Here is a 17167-nt window from a genome sequence, read left to right on the forward strand (position 1 = left end):
TATAGCTGTTTGAAAAGAAAGTACCACAACAGAAACATAAATTAATCCACGCGCTCTTAAGTTTTTTGTTATAGTTTTTAACAATATATTGGGTATTTTTCAATCCTCATTTGTCTGAATGTTTTTGCTGAGGCAGGAATCTGGGTGATATTTTCCCCAAACACGCCCTCTTCTCCTTCTCTGACAGGCAAAGCTATCACAGTGGATTCCCACATGTGTTTAGGTCTATTTCTGGATTCTCTGTTTGATTCCACTGCTCTACTTCTTCTGTAGTACAAATTATTCTGATTATCATAGCTTCAAGATACATTCTAAATATCTATTCTCTTTTTTTGAAATACCTACTTCCCTTTTCTTACACATTTTCTAGAGGAAATATCTGTATCATTTTGGTCATGCCTCCCTCTCCCTCCAGGAAGAAAACTCCTATTCACAATGCAAATGAATATTAAATTTGATAGATTAAGTCAATATAATTAATATACTGCATGGCATCTTTAGAAAAATGCAACATACATATGTAAGCATATGATGTATCTTTTCATTTACTCAAAGTATCCTTTGTATCTTTTTTTTTTTTTTTTTTTGGCCACTGCACGGCAAGTGGATCCTAGTTCCTCAACCAGGGATTGAACCCGCAGTGGAAGTGCAAAGTCCTAACTACTGGACTGCCAAGGAAGTCCCAAAGTATCCTTTATATCCTTAGTAAAGTTTTAACAATTTCTTTACATGCTCCTAAATATTTATTAAATATATTCCTGGGGCTTCCCAGGTGGCGCAGTGATTGAGTCTGCCTGCCGATGCAGGGGACACGGGTTCGTGCCCCGGTCCAGGAAGATCCCACATGCTTGCGTACCGCAAAAAAAAAAAATATATATATATATATTCCTGGTTTGAGGTGTTTTGTCGTTGCTGGATGTTTTCTTCATTGTAATTTGTAGAAATATGTAAACTGTAACCAAGTTAAGAAACAGAACCTTATCAATAACCACTACATCCAAAACTAGTGTGTCCCACCCCCAGGCAGCCACTATCCTGACTTTTGTGTTATCATTTCCCTTGCTTTTCTTTATAGTTTTACCACCACCTATGTGTGTATCCCAAACAATATAAAGTTTGGCTTTTGAAAACTCAGCAAGAAGAAAACTAGCTGCATGAGCAAGAACAATATTGTCACTATTAAAAGAAGGTTCCCAGGAAAAAATGAATTTGTCTCCAGGTCACCTTTCACAAGTTAAGAGCCTCTTGTGGTGCAATCAGAGGGCACAGTCATAAGCAACGCCTAGAAGACAGTCCGCTCACCACACTCAGGGTACCTGGCAGGACCATGTGTAAACAGGTGCACTGCAGAGACAGAATCATGCATTGCTCTGCTCTTCCTGCTTTTGTGCCTTTTGAGGATTCTATGGCGTGACTGGTGAAAATTCTCAGTTCTCCCCCACTGACTTGGGATTTGGCTTTCCTGGGTAGGGTACCACTCATCCTCTGGCAATACTGCTTGCAGTTTTACTGGTGCTGTCTTCTCCGTTGTTCCCCTTGTCCCTTGTGGGTTTATGCTTTGAAAAAATCCCTTTGCCATAGTTTTGGTGGAGTTCAGTGGGGAGCAAAATTAGATGTGCTCATTCAATTTGTTATTTTAACTCAGAACTCCCGCATTTCTTCATGGTTACTATCTGCATATATAAAACCGACTGTTCAGTATGGGGGTCACCTTAATTAATTTTCATATTGTTTTATAGTTTTTCAGTCAATTAAGTATATAATGAGATCAACTATATATAATTGTCCCTACATTTACCTATTTATGTTTTATTTCTCTCAGTAAATTGCATTAATACTTTAAAGAAAAGTTAAAAGATAACAGCAACAGTGGGGATCTCTGTTTTGTTCCACCTAAATGTTAATGGGAATACTTCAAGGGTTTCATCAAAAAACATGACGGTTTGGTCTGAAATACATTTTTACGAAAAAGGGGAGGGGGCATTCATCTATTTCTACTTACCCACGTTTTTTTATAAACCAAGAATTAATAATGAACTTATATCTTCTTAATAAACAAATACCTTCTTGACATCTAATGAGAAAATCAAAGTTTTCTTTCTTTGACTTCTTAAAATAGCAAGGTATTAATAATCTCCTAAGAACAGACAAATCTTCCATACCTAGAGGAAGTCAAATTAGTCATGATTTATTATTCTTTTAATTTACTCTTGACTATATTTGCTAATGCTCTAAGATTTCTTGCATACACTTCTATTTGCTATTAATTATTAATCAATGGTAAATATTAATAAATGAGACAGGGCCATGATTTTCTATTTATCTATTTAACAAGTTTTAGAACAGTTTTGTACTAACAGAAATAATACTGAACCGGATTTCCTTCTTTTCTATTTTATGGAACAGTTTAAACAGAATTACCCGTTTCCTAAAATTTGAAGAACTTCCTTATGAAATCATCTGGCCCTGCCCATCTCCTTACTGATAGGTGCAGTGATATCCTTCAAACTGAACCAGAAATCCTTTTCTTGCCCAAGAGTGTGGCCTCTGCCCTACTATCCAATGATTCAGATCAGTGGGACTCTTCCTCCCCAACCCTTCCCCCACCCAAAAGGAGGAGTCCAGTGGGGCACTTTCTCTATGGATGTAGGAAGCCTGAATGCTATGTTAATGGACTCTGTGAAGGTCTGAAATCCAAAGTATCAGTGAGAGAGATTCAGAAATATTGTTTGTTACGACCCCTTTTTCATTCTTTATATTGGTTATTTGTTCTTTATCCGCCCCCCCGCCGCCCCGTTCCTGATCATCTCATCAGAGGTTTGTAAATATAATAGTATCTAAGGTACACATCTGCTTCCTATTTCATCAAATATTGACATATTTCCCATCTTTGGTTTGACTCATTGAGACGCATGCCTAGCTAGTTAATTTGCAGTTTTTCTTGTTTAGTGTAAGCACTGAAGGCTACCCATTTCCCCTAGGTACTCTTTAGCTGTTTCCCACAAATTTCAATTTATGTTGTATTCTCATGAACATTCAATTCATAATGTTTTCTAGTTTCCATTATGATTTTTTTACCATTTGTTATTTATTTAGAAGCATATTTCTTAAGTGTCAAGCATATAGGCCTTACACTTCTTTAAACTTTTACCACAAATGTTTACATCCCTAAACAATACAGCATTATATTAGCATACATTCTTTTAACCTTTACATAAATAGAATCACACTACATATATTTTCAGGCGAAGAATTGTTTCACTCTGCTGTACTTTTTTTTTTTTTTTGCTGTACACGGGCCTCTCACTGCTGTGGCCTCTCCCGTTGCAGAGCACAGGCTCTGGGCGCACAGGCTCAGTGGCCATGGCTCACAGGCCTAGCCACTCCGCGGCATGTGGGACCTTCCCGGACCGGGGCACGAACCCATGTCCCATGCACCGGCAGGCGGACTCTCAACCACTGTGCCACCAGGGAAGCCCCTATTTTTAGTTTTTTAAGGAACCTCCATACTGTTCTCCACAGTGGCTGTATCAATTTACATTCCCACCAACAGTGCAAAAGGGTTCCCTTTTCTCCACACGCTCTCCAGCATTTATTGGTTGTAGATTTTTCTTTTTACATCTTTATTGGAGTATAATTGCTTTCCAATGGTGTGTTAGTTTCTGCTTTATAACAAAGTGAATCAGTTATATATATACATATATTCCCATATCTCTTCCCTCTTGCGTCTCCCTCTCTCCCAACCTCCCTATCCCACCCCTCCAGGCGGGCACAAAAGCACTGAGCTGATCTCCCTGTGCTATGCGGCTGCTTCCCACTAGCTATCTATTTTACGTTTGGTAGTGTATATATGTCCATGCCTCTCTCTCACTTTGTCACAGCTTACCCTTCCACCTCCCCATATCCTCAAGTCCATTCTCTAGTAGGTCTGTGTCTTTATTCCTGTCTTACCCCTAGGTTCTTCATGACATTTTTTTTTTCTTAAATTCCATATATATGTGTTAGCATACGGTATTTGTCTTTTTCTTTCTGACTTACTTCACTCTGTATGACAGACTCTAGGTCTATCCACCTCATTACAAATAGCTCAATTTCGTTTCTTTTTATGGCTGAGTAATATTCCATTGTAGATATGTGCCACATCTTCTTCATCCATTCATCCGATGATGGGCACTTAGGTTGTTTCCATCTCCGGGCTATTGTAAATAGAGCTGCAATGAACATTTTGGTACATGACTCTTTTTGAATTATGGTTTTCTCAGGGTATATGCCCAGTAGTGGGATTCCTGGGTCATATGGTAGTTCTATTTGTAGTTTTTTAAGGACCCTCCATACTGTTCTCCATAGTGGCTGTACCAATTCACATTCCCACCAGCAGTGCAAGAGTGTTCCCTTTTCTCCACACCCTCTCCAGCATTTAATTGTTTCTAGATTTTTTGATGATGGCCATTCTGACCGGTATGAGGTGATACCTCATTGTAGTTTTGATTTGCATTTCTCTAATGATTAGTGATGTTGAGCATCCTTTCATGTGTTTGTTGGCCATCTGTATATCTTCTTTGGAGAAATGTCTATTTAGGTCTTCTGCCCATTTTTGTATTGGGTTGTTTAATTTTTTGATATTGAGCTGCATGAGCTGCTTGTATATTTTGGAGATTAATCCTTTGTCAGTTGCTTCGTTTGCAACTATTTTCTCCCATTCTGAGGGTTGTCTTTTCATCTTGTTTATGGTTTCCTTTGCTGTGCCAAAGCTTTTTAGTTTCATTAGGTCCCATTTGCTTACTTTTGTTTTTACTTCCATTTCTCTAGGAGGTGGGTCAAAAAGGATCTTGCTGTGATTTATGTCATAGAGTGTTTTGCCCATGTTTTCCTCTAAGAGTTTTATAGTGTCTGGCCTTACATTTAGGTCTTTAATCCATTTTGAGTTTATTTTTGTGTATGGTGTTAGGGAGTGTTCTAATTTCATTCTTTTACATGTAGCTGTCCAGCTTTCCCAGCACCACTTATTGAAAAGGTTTTCTTTTCTCCACTGTACATTCTTGTCTCCTTTAGCAAAGATAAGGTGACCATAGGTGCATGGGTTTATCTCTGGGCTTTCTATCCTGTTCCATTGATCTATATTTCTGTTTCTGTGCTAGTACCATACTGTCTTGATTACTGTAGCTTTGTAGTATAGTCTGAAGACAGGGAGCCTGACTCCTCCAGCTCCGTTTTTCTTTCTCAAGACTGCTTTGACTATTCGGGGTCTTTTGTGTTTCCATACAAGTTGTGAAATTTTTTGTTCTAGTTCTGTGAAAAATGCCATTGGCAGTTTGATAGAGATTGCACTGAATCTGTAGATTGTTTTGGGTAGTAGAGTCATTTTCACACTGTTGATTCTTCCAATCCAAGAACATGGTATATCTCTCCATCTGTTTGTATCATCTTTAATTTCTTTCTGTCTTATAGTTTTCTGCATACAGGTGTTTTGTCTCCTTAGGTAGGTTTATTCTTAGGTGTTTTATTCTTCTTGTTGCAATGGTAAATGGGAGTGTTTCCTTAATTTCTCTTTCAGATTTTTCATCATTAGTGTATAGGAACGCAAGAGATTTCTGTGCATTAATTTTGTATCCTGCTACTTTACCCAATTCATTGATTGGCTCTAGTAGTTTTCTGGTAATATCTTCAGGATTCTCTATGTATAGTATCATGTCATCTGCAAACAGTGACAGTTTTACTTCTTCTTTTCCAATTTGGATTACTTTTAATTCTTTTTCTTCTCTGATTGCTGTGGCTAAAGCTTCCAAAACTATGTTGAATAATAGTGGTGAGAGTGGGCAACCTTATCTTGTTCCTGATCTTAGCAGAAATGGTTTCAGTTTTTCATCATTGAAAACGATGTTGGCCCAACCCCTAGTTTTAATGTGCTTTTTCCCCAACTTACTAGGGAGGTTAAGCATCTTTTCACGTTTCTTGGCTATTTGTGTCTCCTCTTCCCTAAATTATGTTTGTACCTCTGGCCTTTTTTTCTACTAAATAGTTTGATTTTTTTTCTTACTGAACTGTAGAAGTTCTTGAATATACTGTGTATACTAACCCTTTTTTGATTATAGTATAATAAAACAATAAAAACACCTTCAACCAGTCTAGGATTCAGTCTTTTAGGATGACACATTACTATAAAACTCAAACCACAGAAAACCATTGTTTACTGCTATATACATATGTGATAAAACTACACAGTAAAAGGAAGGGTGTAACAAAACACAAATGTAAAAATGATGGTTATCTCTCAGGAAAGGCAAGGTAATATGAATGCAAAGTAAATGCAATAATAATGTTCTTATTTTTAAATTGGTGAATTCACAGGTGTTCATTTTATTATTACCCATTATAGCTTATGTATTTCACACAATCTTATGTACATATCACATAATAAATGTGAAGAAGGAAAGTCACTTTTAGTACATGCACACACACAGGCATACACATGCACACTCATTCAAATCTGACAGACAGCAGTCTTACAAATGAAATAAATAAAGCCTGCCTTAGCTATGTTAGGGGAGATACTGAATGAATCAAGAAGGAAAACAATCAGAAGAGAAAAGGAAGGAAGTATGGCAGGAAGAAAAGCAGGAAGAAGGAACGAGTGAAAGCAAAGAGAGGCAAAGAAGGGAGGAAAAAGGGAAGGAAATGGAGAAGGAGAGAGGGAGGGAGGAAGAAGAGAACTTTTTTTGCTCCAGAGTCACAAAGATAATCTCTTATATTCTCTTCTTAGAGTTTTAACGTCTGCTTTTCTCATTTAGAATTTACTCTACCTGGAACTGACTACTGTGTATAATATAAAGAATGAAGTTCAATTTACCACTGTACGGACAACGAATTTCCTCCTCATCTTCTATTAGACAGTTCATCCTTTCCAATGCTACTTCCAACACATACTGTATTTCCATATATGGGTTGGTCTCTTTCTGGACTGTTTATTCTGTACCACTGGTCTATTTGTTTATACCACAGTATTATAGCTACCAAGTAAGTTTTGTTACATGGGAGGGCAAGTCCTTCTACCTCGTCCCTCAAATTTACCTTTTCTATTGTTGCCCCTTTCCATAAAAACTTTTTAACCATCTTGTGAAATTCTACAGAAAGCCCAACTATAATTATTAATGTGTTTGAACTTAATCTGTATATTAAGGTGAGAAAAATTGACATTGTCAAGACACTGAGTCTTCCTATATGTGAACAGGAGATATATTTTCATTTATTTAGGTGTTCTTTAATGTTTTTCAACCAAGACTTCATAAACTTTTTCAAAAAAGATCCTGCCTCCAAAACTTTACTATTGAATATCATAATAAACAAACATTTTATAATAAAATATTTGGTTGAATTTCTAGATACTGCCTTAGGATCAAGTCTTAGAAGTCTGTCACCTAAACATCTGTGACCATACTACTGCCAAAGTGTAAGTCCTATTATTAATTTCTAATTTTCATGAATCATGGTCTCTAATTTTTTAAAAATTCAGAGTATGCTATTTTATATCACCTCATCAAAATTAAAAAAAAAGTTCTTTCATATATATTACCAGATGTGTCATACTAATACAATTCATGATACAATTTTATAACTCTAGTTACAGGTTTAAAAGACTAGTCATGGGAACTCCCTGGCTGTCCAAAGTTTAGGACTCCACGATCTCACTGCCGAGGGCCCGGGTTCAATCCCTGGTCAGGGAAAGAAGATCCCACATGCCACGCAGTGTACCAAAAAAAATTTTTTAAATAAAATAAAACAGGATAAAAGACTAGTCATAATGACATACCAGGAGGGGAAAAAACCCTAACTAAAAAAAAAATGAATTGCATTTTCATTAGAACGTTTAATATTTAGAAACGAATTTATAAAAGCTTTGACTTAGTCTTTTTTTTTTTCCTTCGGTACGCAGGCCTTTCACTGTTGTGGTCTCTCCCATTGCGGAGCACAGGCTCCGGACGTGCAGGCTCAGCAGCCATGGCTCACGGGCCCAGCCGCTCCACGGCACGTGGGTATTCCCGGACCGGGGCATGAACCCATGTCCCCTGCATCGGCAGGCGGACTCTCAACAACTGAGCCACCAGGGAAGCCCTGATTTAGTCATTTTAAGTTACATTTGAGTACTGAAGTTTTCTTTAGCAACATTTAGCTTAGCTTTAGTTCTCAAAATATTGATCTCTGCCACCAGAGACCACCAACACAAGTTTCAGGATGAGCACTGAATAGGAGACTGTTGGGACAGAAGAGTTTGGGGAAAGCCTGGAAGTAAATGCAAGAAGGAAAAACAGAAATATAGGCCTCACAATTGCCTCTGACTTTCCCCTTGCTCTCCCTGCCCTGAGAAAAGGCGGCAGTGAGAAAAATACAGGCACACCACCCATTTAGCTCTCCTCTCCTGGGCTGCACCGTTCGTAGCACCTTAACTTAACCCTTTTTTTTTTTTTTTTTTTAATCCTAGGAAGAATTAAGTCCATTCCATTTGTGGAAGCTTCTACCAGTAGCAGCAATTACAATCAAAATAGGAGGGAGAGAGGAAAGAGTATCCATAAGATTTATGGGGGGGAAACACTACAGAAAACTGACAGCAACCCTTAGCAGATGAAAAATATTTAGTAGGCATATTTATTTTTCTTAAAATTTTTCATTATACGATAAAACACAGGGGGCTTCCCTGGTGGTGCAGTGGTTAAGAATCCATCTGCCAATGCAGGGGACATGGGTTTCAGTCCTGGTCCACGAAGATCCCACATGCCACAGAGCAACTAAGCCCATGTGCCACAACTACTGAGCCTGAGCTCTAGAGCCCGCGAGCCACAACTACTGAGCCTGCGTGCCACAGCTACTGGAGCCCGAACACCTAGAGCCCGGGCTCTGCAACAAGAGAAGCCACCACAATGAAAAGCCCACGCACCGCAACAAAGAGTAGCCCCCACTCGCTGCAACTAAAGAAAGCCCGCGCGCAGCAACAAAGACCCAACGCAGCCAATAAATAAATAAATAAATAAATAAATAAATTTATTTTTAAAAAAAAGATAAAACACAGGTGTAGAAAGCAACACAAAATATATTTAAATTTTAAAAAAATACAGCATTGTACCTTTGGAGTGGGCCCTGTAGAGGGGCAGGGAAGGTAGAAGGAGGCTTTCTTTTTACATTGAATAATAATTTACATTTTTTACCATAAGCTTATATTAGGTTTATAATAAGAACTTTTTAAAACTTAAAGTTAAAAAATAAATCCATTAGGGCTAAAAAGTAGATTCAAGTCACAAAATTTATCTTTTTTGTTAACCGTCTGCTAAAGTCACACAACTCTGGGTCTACTTAGGAGCTACATGATCTTTGGCCAGATACTCGACTCTAAATAAATCAAGATGTCTAGCACACTCCAGAATAAATATTCAAAAAATATAAGCATTCCTTCTATTCAATAAAAACACTTTTCACTTTAGAACATATTTTTCATTTTCATATACCTGATCTCTTCTCATCTTCATTATAATCCTATATCCTAAATAAGAACTAATGTTTATTCAGGTTTACATCTTACATGTTTTCCTCCATCTTATAGGAGGAAAATGAGGTCAAGAAAAGTTGAGTCTTTATTATGGCTTTTTCAACACATTAACTTTCATTATTAATAGACTAATATTCCAAAAGGGAGACTAACACACCATTCACAAGGCTCAGAATTCACTTACCTGGTATGTCCTAAAGATTCCCGCCAGATTGGGAGCATCACAACTGGTTTAACTGCACACTCCAAAATAGCTAAAGCCAACGCAAATTCTCTGGGTTTGCTACACATCTGAACGGCCTTGATCCAATTTGCCCTAAATTTCAGAAGGGAAAAAAAAAAGGAAAAAACAAAATTTCATCTTGTTGATCTTAAATTAAAAGCACAAGAGCTGTAATTTATGAAGACTTCATCTTATAGGGCATATGCTTCTAGGCTAAGCAGGTATAAAATACACTGCTACTGGAAGTTTCTACCTCACAGAATCATAGGTTTTAAACACTGGAGGAATCTCAGAGGTCAATTCGTCCTCCAAATCTTTAAACCTTCTATGATGTTCTGGAACTCTGTCTGGACTCCACTTGGTTCCAGGAATAAAGACTCTGCTTTCCAGAAATCTTTCCAATGTTAGTGTTGGATCGGTAACTTTAGAAGTAAAGTTACTCATATTCCTAACATCCTCAGTGTTCTGCTGACTAAAATGACTTCATTCAATTCATTAATAATGACAGTTTAAAGTATGCAACTGCAATAATCATTTTGTAAATATTTACTATATTTACAGCAATAAATAAACCTTAGTTTCCTTTACCTGTGTGAAGCCCAGTTGGGATGAAGAAAGGAGGAAGGGATATTGTTTTCCAACTGGGTGATAGTCAGTCTCAGAGTAGATATGGTAAGAACTTTGGATCCATGGACAGAACCATTCCATTTGAACTCTCCAGCTGGAGTCAGACAGAATTTATGTGCAAGATGCCTTCTCTTATCATGGTCTTCTCTGTGCTGGTGCTTATTCAAAGCAAATGAATTGGTGGAGTACTGATTGTGGTAGACGCGATACTTTCCCTCTTGACCCAACTTAAAATAATTGTTGATATTTCCCTTCATGACCACTTCCTTTTTGGTGCTCAACCGTGAAATTTCTCCTTGAGAATTAACTACCAGTACCTGACCAAGAAAATAAGAAGATTCCATTATTTATGTCAAATATGTAAATTTGATCAATTGTCTTTCAATAATTTGTAATTTATCATTCAAAATAAGTTAAGATACATCTTATGACTGAACTTTTGAAGTTTAAAGATTTTTTTGATGTGGACCATTTTTTAAAGTCTTTTATTGAATTTGTTACAATACTGCTTCTGTTTTTCTCTGCTTTGGTTTTTTGGCCGAGAGGCATGTGGGATCTTAGCTCTCCGATCAGGGATCGAACCCGCACCCCCTGCATTGGAAGGCGAAGTCTTAACCACTGGACAGCCAGGGAAGTCCCTAAACTTCTGAAGTTTAAAAGTTGAGTTAAAAGCTAAAGCTAATTGTTTATAATTAAACAACCAAGATATGCCTGCAAAAAGAAAGAAAGCTAAGCTCTATTAAAGTGCCTATTATATGTTGGACATTATTAAGTACTTTCATGTATCTCAAATATACACATGAAACTAAATGTTATAGTTTCTAAATATATAAATCATTCACCAATCATTTTCTCAAGCTTACAATATACAGGGGTTAGAGACAAAAGAGGGCATGAGGGCATTACATATACTATTCCCGCAAACATATATTCCTAAAAATACCTTTCTTCTGCTCCTTTTATCATTCCAGCTTTAGGTAAGAGCCCATGGATACGTTAAAATAGTGTTTCAAATAGTTGATTCCAATCCTTTAGTGGACTGTGAAATCAATAGTGGGGCTTATTCAGCTTTAAAAAAAATGAAATATAATACAATAGACTAGAAAAGAAAATACCAGAATGCTTCCCACATGGTAAAATACTACTTCAGGAAACTTTTTTTTTTTTTTTGCAGTACACAGGCCTCTCACTGTTGTGGCCTCTCCCGTTGCAGAGCATAGGCTCCGGACGTGCAGGCTCAGCGGCCATGGCTCATGAGCCCAGCCGCTCCGCGGCATGTGGGATCTTCCCGGACCGGGGCACGAACCCGCGTCCCCTGCATCGGCAGGCAGACTCTCAACCACTGTGCCACCAGGGAAGCCCTACTTCAGGAAACTTTTGAACGTACTGGGTTGCTATGAAAAATGTCTTAGTGAGGGTCAGAGCAAAAAGAAGCCTGAAAGCCACTGCCTTAAAGCCATTTCTTTGATGTTAAAAACACTGCATTAAAAAACGAAACAAAACAAAACACTGCATAATCTTGCATATCTACCCTGCAAATAATTCTCAAATCTGAGAGACACAGCTGTGGCCCTTATTCTATCATCACGGCTTGCTGGGAGACAGAAATACTGAGTCCTAGCTTCAATCTTTTTGTTCACAGTCAGAGTTGAGATGCTGTGCTGTTCTATACACTGTGCTCTGCTATCAAGGGGTAAGTCTTATCTTTTAGCTGCAGGTTCATCTAAAATGACTACAGCCAGAATTGAGTATTAAATCTTTAATAAAGCCCACAAACAGCCTACCTGTTCCCACATGTGAAGAAGCAGCCTCTATCTCTTTAGAATTATATACAATAAAACTAACCATATAGTAAGAAAGAATACTACCCATTTACAGCATTTCTATGCATGGATTGAAATTTGGGTGTACAGCTATACTTATCATAATACAAACCTAACACTTTTAATCTCGTTACACTCTTGGAAGTGAGGAAAATAAAGTTCAAAAGTACCTCTACAAACTTCCTGCCCCTATTTTAAAAATTATTTTACATTCCAGAGATTTTTGTTTTAAACAGGAAAAACACACCTCTTTCCCCTCCTTAAATAATTTATTTGCTTCGTGGGCTGCGGCTGCCACCTGTTGGCTCTTCAGCTGACTCAGTTTGCTGTCTGGATTCCGTAACCTGGTGATAATCCGAGTTGAACCAGACGCTCCTCTTCCACCTCCAGGAGACTCACTTATTTCCCCATTAGACTTCTCTGATTTGAAATCACCTGTTATCAAATAAAAAGCCAAAAGTAATTGCTAACAGTAAGTAAATTACATATAGTAATAACACCTTACTTATCCAAAACTTCTATCTGGTAGACAACTAAGATCCAGAAAATAAAAAGTCCTTGAACAGCCAAAGCAAATGCATTAATTCTTAAAGTTTTACTCCAAAGAAAGTATGTCAGAACTTTACTGTGAGTCATTTATTATTTTACAGAAAATTCAAACATGCCAGGTTATCTGTTTTAAAGCTCAGCTACTAGAAAAGAGGAAGGGCTGCTACAGATTTAACAAACATAACTCAAAATGCACACTAATAAAATATTGCCTTATATATTCGACATGGATTTCTGTATTAAAAGTAAAGGATATAATTAATTTTAGAAAGATTTCCACTGAAATTCTGTTTAAATACGTAATAATTTAAAGCTTATAAACATAAATGTCAAGTGAATTCTTTCCTAAAGAATCTAGACAATTATCTGTGTATGCAGATAACTGTACATGTGAAAATCAACTACATTAGCTTTTTTAGATACAATAAAGGCCTCTCACATTTTCATAATATCTTAATTTTTTTAAGTGACAGATGTAACTGCCAAGGAGCAATTTCTGCTTTTCCAAAAATCTCACTTCAGCTGAAAATTTCTATACGTTCTAAAATGACTGCATCACTATCCAATTTCCACTGGCCAGACAGTTGAACAAGATCTCATGTTTCTTTCTTAATTTAAAGCTTTTAAAAACTAAGACAGTGTGGCACTGGCGAATGAAAAACCAAGCAGAAAATATGGCACTGACTAAATCAGGATGGGGTAGGGGTACTGGGTATCTTGCCATCTCAGGCTGGAAAGCTAGTAACCTTCAATGTGTGGTAGCAAAGCAGTTGGTTAGTTAGACTATCCACAATTTTCTCTCGGCTCTCAGACCATGATTCTACCCATGCTAGAGTTCTGTGCCAACATGATGAACTATAGCAGCAACTTTTTTTTTTTTTGGCCACATCACACGGCTTGAGGGATTTTAACTTCCCAACCAGCAACTGAACCCGGGCCCTCAGCAGTGAGAGTGTGGAGTCCCAACCACTGAACTGCCGGAGAATTCCCTACAGTGCTACTTCTTGGGACTGTCTTTGAAGTTCTACAATAAAGACTTTTTAGACATCATTTAGTCAAGGCCAGACTTCCTAAAAGCAGAAAGGGAATGGCACAGCACTTTTTAAATTAAGCGCCTCAATTTAGAGCCAACAATCCAACAGGTGAGAGTCAATCCTTTGCCACTTGCTAAGTTTAGTGCAAATAAGGGAAAGGAGGCAGAAAATTCATCCCTGGGGGTACGACTTGAAGGAGCAGAGAGAGGGAACAAGGCTAAGAGTGGAGGTCGTTGTCTAGCACACCCTGCCCGAAGGCCACATTCCTGTTTAAAGGAGTGGATCACTGTGATGCAGCCTGGAGGCTGAGTACAGAGCTGCCTGGCCCTAGCCTCCCTAACTCACTGTTTAATGAGTCAAGAGGCAGGAGCCTAGACAGACTTCGCTCACCTGGGGGCTGGGGCAGACAAACTGGGCAAGTAGAGGGGGTTTACCCTCGGAGACTCTGAGCCAAGTTTCTGGGCATTAGATACTAGCTGGGTATTCAGGCAATCTATAAGGGGGTGTTACTGCCAGAAAAAACCCCAAACCTGTCACACTGGGATGTATAATTATTCAAACCTACAGCAATTTCCAGCAGGCCATCCCTGACAGAAGTCAGCTGGATCTAGCCTGTTAAAGAAGAATGGCCTCCAGAAGAGGGACCTTCCCGTATGCTTCTCACTTCTCATCCATATCCATTCTCCCAGAAAACCTCCCAGAAAAGGGCAGCCAGGTTTATCAGAGAACACCATCCACCATCAGGTTAATGAGTGTTACAGGTAGCTAAGTTCATAATTTGGCTCATGGATTGTAAGATCAAGATAAGCCACAACCACACATAATCAAAATAATACACACAATACACAGAAATCCTAGATACAGTTAAAATTACCAGATGTTCATTTTGGGAGAGAAGTTTTTGAAAAAATTTTCAGTTGTGGGTGAGATCTTTCCATTATGTTAGGCAGAGGCTTTTTTTAATTTGAATACACACGTTTGTACTGAGCTAGGGTGGAACTGTGGATATTTGCTGTTTCCTATCTTCACAGCATCTCTCCTTCTTTGGAAAACCATTCCTACCCCACTCCAATTATATACTTTTGCTGGAGCCATCAATCATAATACCTTGCCTGCCCTGGCCACAGGAGTAGGAACAATATGTCCAAGATAGGCCACTCAAATTCCTTCCTCAAGGACTTTTGATTTGGAGCAGGAGTAGGGGCCTTGCCTTTGGGTCACAGACCTTGGAAAGATATGAATACAAACCGCTGATGCCATCTTCCCTGCCACTTGGGGAAAGCCTGTCTGTATTAGGAGAGAATGAGGTTAACACACAAACATATGCAGATCCAAAAGGTGAGACAGAAAGAGGAAAATGGAAAGAGTTTTGATACCTGGAGGTCCAGTTATGCCTGGTGATGGCTTGGACTTCCCAATTATATGAGCTAATTAAATTCCCTTTTCGCTTAAGCTAGTTTAAGCTGGTTTGGTCACTTGCAATTGAAAAGGTTCTAATTAAGACAGATCTCCATCTCATATCATACACAAAATTATACACCAGAAGGATTAAAAACAAAGTTATAGAAGTATTATGTGAAATTACTGTAAAATATATGTATGTTCTTGGGATAGGGATGGTCTTCCTTAGTAAGACACAAAATCCAGAGAAATCCTAAAGAAAAAGACTGATAAATTTAACTGCATAAAAAATTTCTTTATAAAACAACAGAAAGGGTTAAAAACAAGCAATGACTATATAAATATATAGGTAAAATCAAAAATTAATACCCACAATACATAAAGCATTCCTAAAACTCATTTGGGAAAAATATCAAAATTCAGTAGGAACAGATCAGCAAAAAATATGAATAAGCAATTCACAGAAAGTTCAGCAAACACATGAAAAGAAAGTCAACCACATTAGTAAGCAGGGATATGCAAATTTTAAAATGAAATACTTTTCACCATTGGCAAAAATGTAACAGATAGATGATGTCAAATTTAGTGAGAATATGAAGAAATACACATACATGTAAATGATTAGTATAAATTCCTTTTAACGTACAATTAAGCAGTAGCCATCACTATTTTTTAAATGTACCTACCATATGATCCAGCAATTCCATTTACTGTATCTATACTGCCAGAAATACAAGTACACGGAGATACATGGTGAGGATGTTAAAAAGCACCACTAGTTGTAATAATGAAAAAACTGTTAGCCTAAATGTCCATTAATAGAGAAATAGTAAATGAATTATGGTTCATCTGTACTGTGGAGTACCATGCAGCAGTTAAAAAAGAATGAATTCAATTCATTACATGAAAAGAACCCCTACATGTATTACTGAGTGAAAAAAGCAAGATGCAGAACAACACATGCAGAATGATCCCGTTTATATTAAAAAAAAAAAAAAACTTTTTGTAAACATACATACATTAATGTAACTGCACGGAGAAAGATATAAAATGTTACACACCAAATAATGGTGGTTACCTTTGGGGAGGGGGTGTGAAAAAGATGTATTTTTTCCCAAGTGCTTTTTTATTTTTTTAAAACAAAAACACTGAGTGCAAGTGTCACTTGTGTTTAAAAAAAAAAAAAAAAAAAGGAAAACAAAATCCAAATCTTCCCACCCCCATCAAACTTTTATTTAAAAAAATAAAAATTAAAAAAATAAAAAAGCTCCTTTCAATGTATGAAGTGTATTCTTACCTATCTCTTCTTGAATAGAGACAGGTGTATGAGATTCTCTTTCTCCATTTTCAGGATCATCAGCTGCCTTAGCAGATTCACTCTGGGAAGAATTTAGTTCACTGCTGCTGTTACTGTTTTCCAGATTAGGCTGGGTGGAGGTAGTGGTAGCACTAGTGTTACTGCTGTCACATGTCTTGTTAGGTTCTTCTAGAAAAATAGAATATCTGATTTTTAAATTGGAAATCACATCAAAAACAACTAATTGTCAGAAAAGACATTTAATTGTTTTAGGGTTGCATTACAAAGCTAGATTTTAAAAAGCTGCTCATGTATGAATAATGCAATGTATGAAAAAAATTGCAAACAACATCCTATGAATTGTTTTTTAAGTCTCCCAGTATTAACTCAGGCTCTTATCACCTTAGTGTGTAGTACAAAGCAGACAATCTTTCAGAATAATAAAGTGATATAACAATTTCACAAAATTTATGATGTGCCAGATACTGCAGAAGTGATTTTGTGAAGAAAATCCCTCAAAATCTGAAGTTTATATTCTTACTTTTCATAAAGTATTCAAACAGTATTCGAAACAGAATTAAACAGGATTATTTATCTCTAAGGTTTTCTGCCTGAATTTTATACCCCCAAATTTAACTAGAAGGTAATGCCTAAGTGATTGTTAATTTTAAGACCAAT

The 17167-nt window shown here is 37.4% G+C and overlaps 1 protein-coding gene across 16 annotated transcripts in view; it reads right to left on the minus strand.

Annotated features, from left to right (window-relative positions):
- Nucleotides 1–17167, minus strand: part of BPTF (bromodomain PHD finger transcription factor) — a 141644-nt gene that overhangs the window by 63117 nt on the left and 61360 nt on the right. For 11 of the 16 annotated variants that reach the window (XM_079904288.1, XM_079904290.1, XM_079904291.1 and 8 more), the window contains 4 exons: nucleotides 16490–16678; nucleotides 12456–12643; nucleotides 10347–10702; nucleotides 9720–9851 (listed from right to left, as the gene is read on the minus strand). In XM_079904288.1, coding sequence (XP_079760414.1) covers nucleotides 9720–9851; nucleotides 10347–10702; nucleotides 12456–12643; nucleotides 16490–16678 — 865 coding nt within the window. The remainder of the gene's footprint in view (nucleotides 1–9719; nucleotides 9852–10346; nucleotides 10703–12455; nucleotides 12644–16489; nucleotides 16679–17167) is intronic. The other 5 variants (XM_079904280.1, XM_079904277.1, XM_079904289.1 and 2 more) reach the window with 2 other exon arrangements.

This window comes from Stenella coeruleoalba (genome assembly GCF_951394435.1).
Source record: "Stenella coeruleoalba genome assembly, chromosome: 19".
NCBI lineage: Eukaryota > Metazoa > Chordata > Mammalia > Artiodactyla > Delphinidae > Stenella > Stenella coeruleoalba.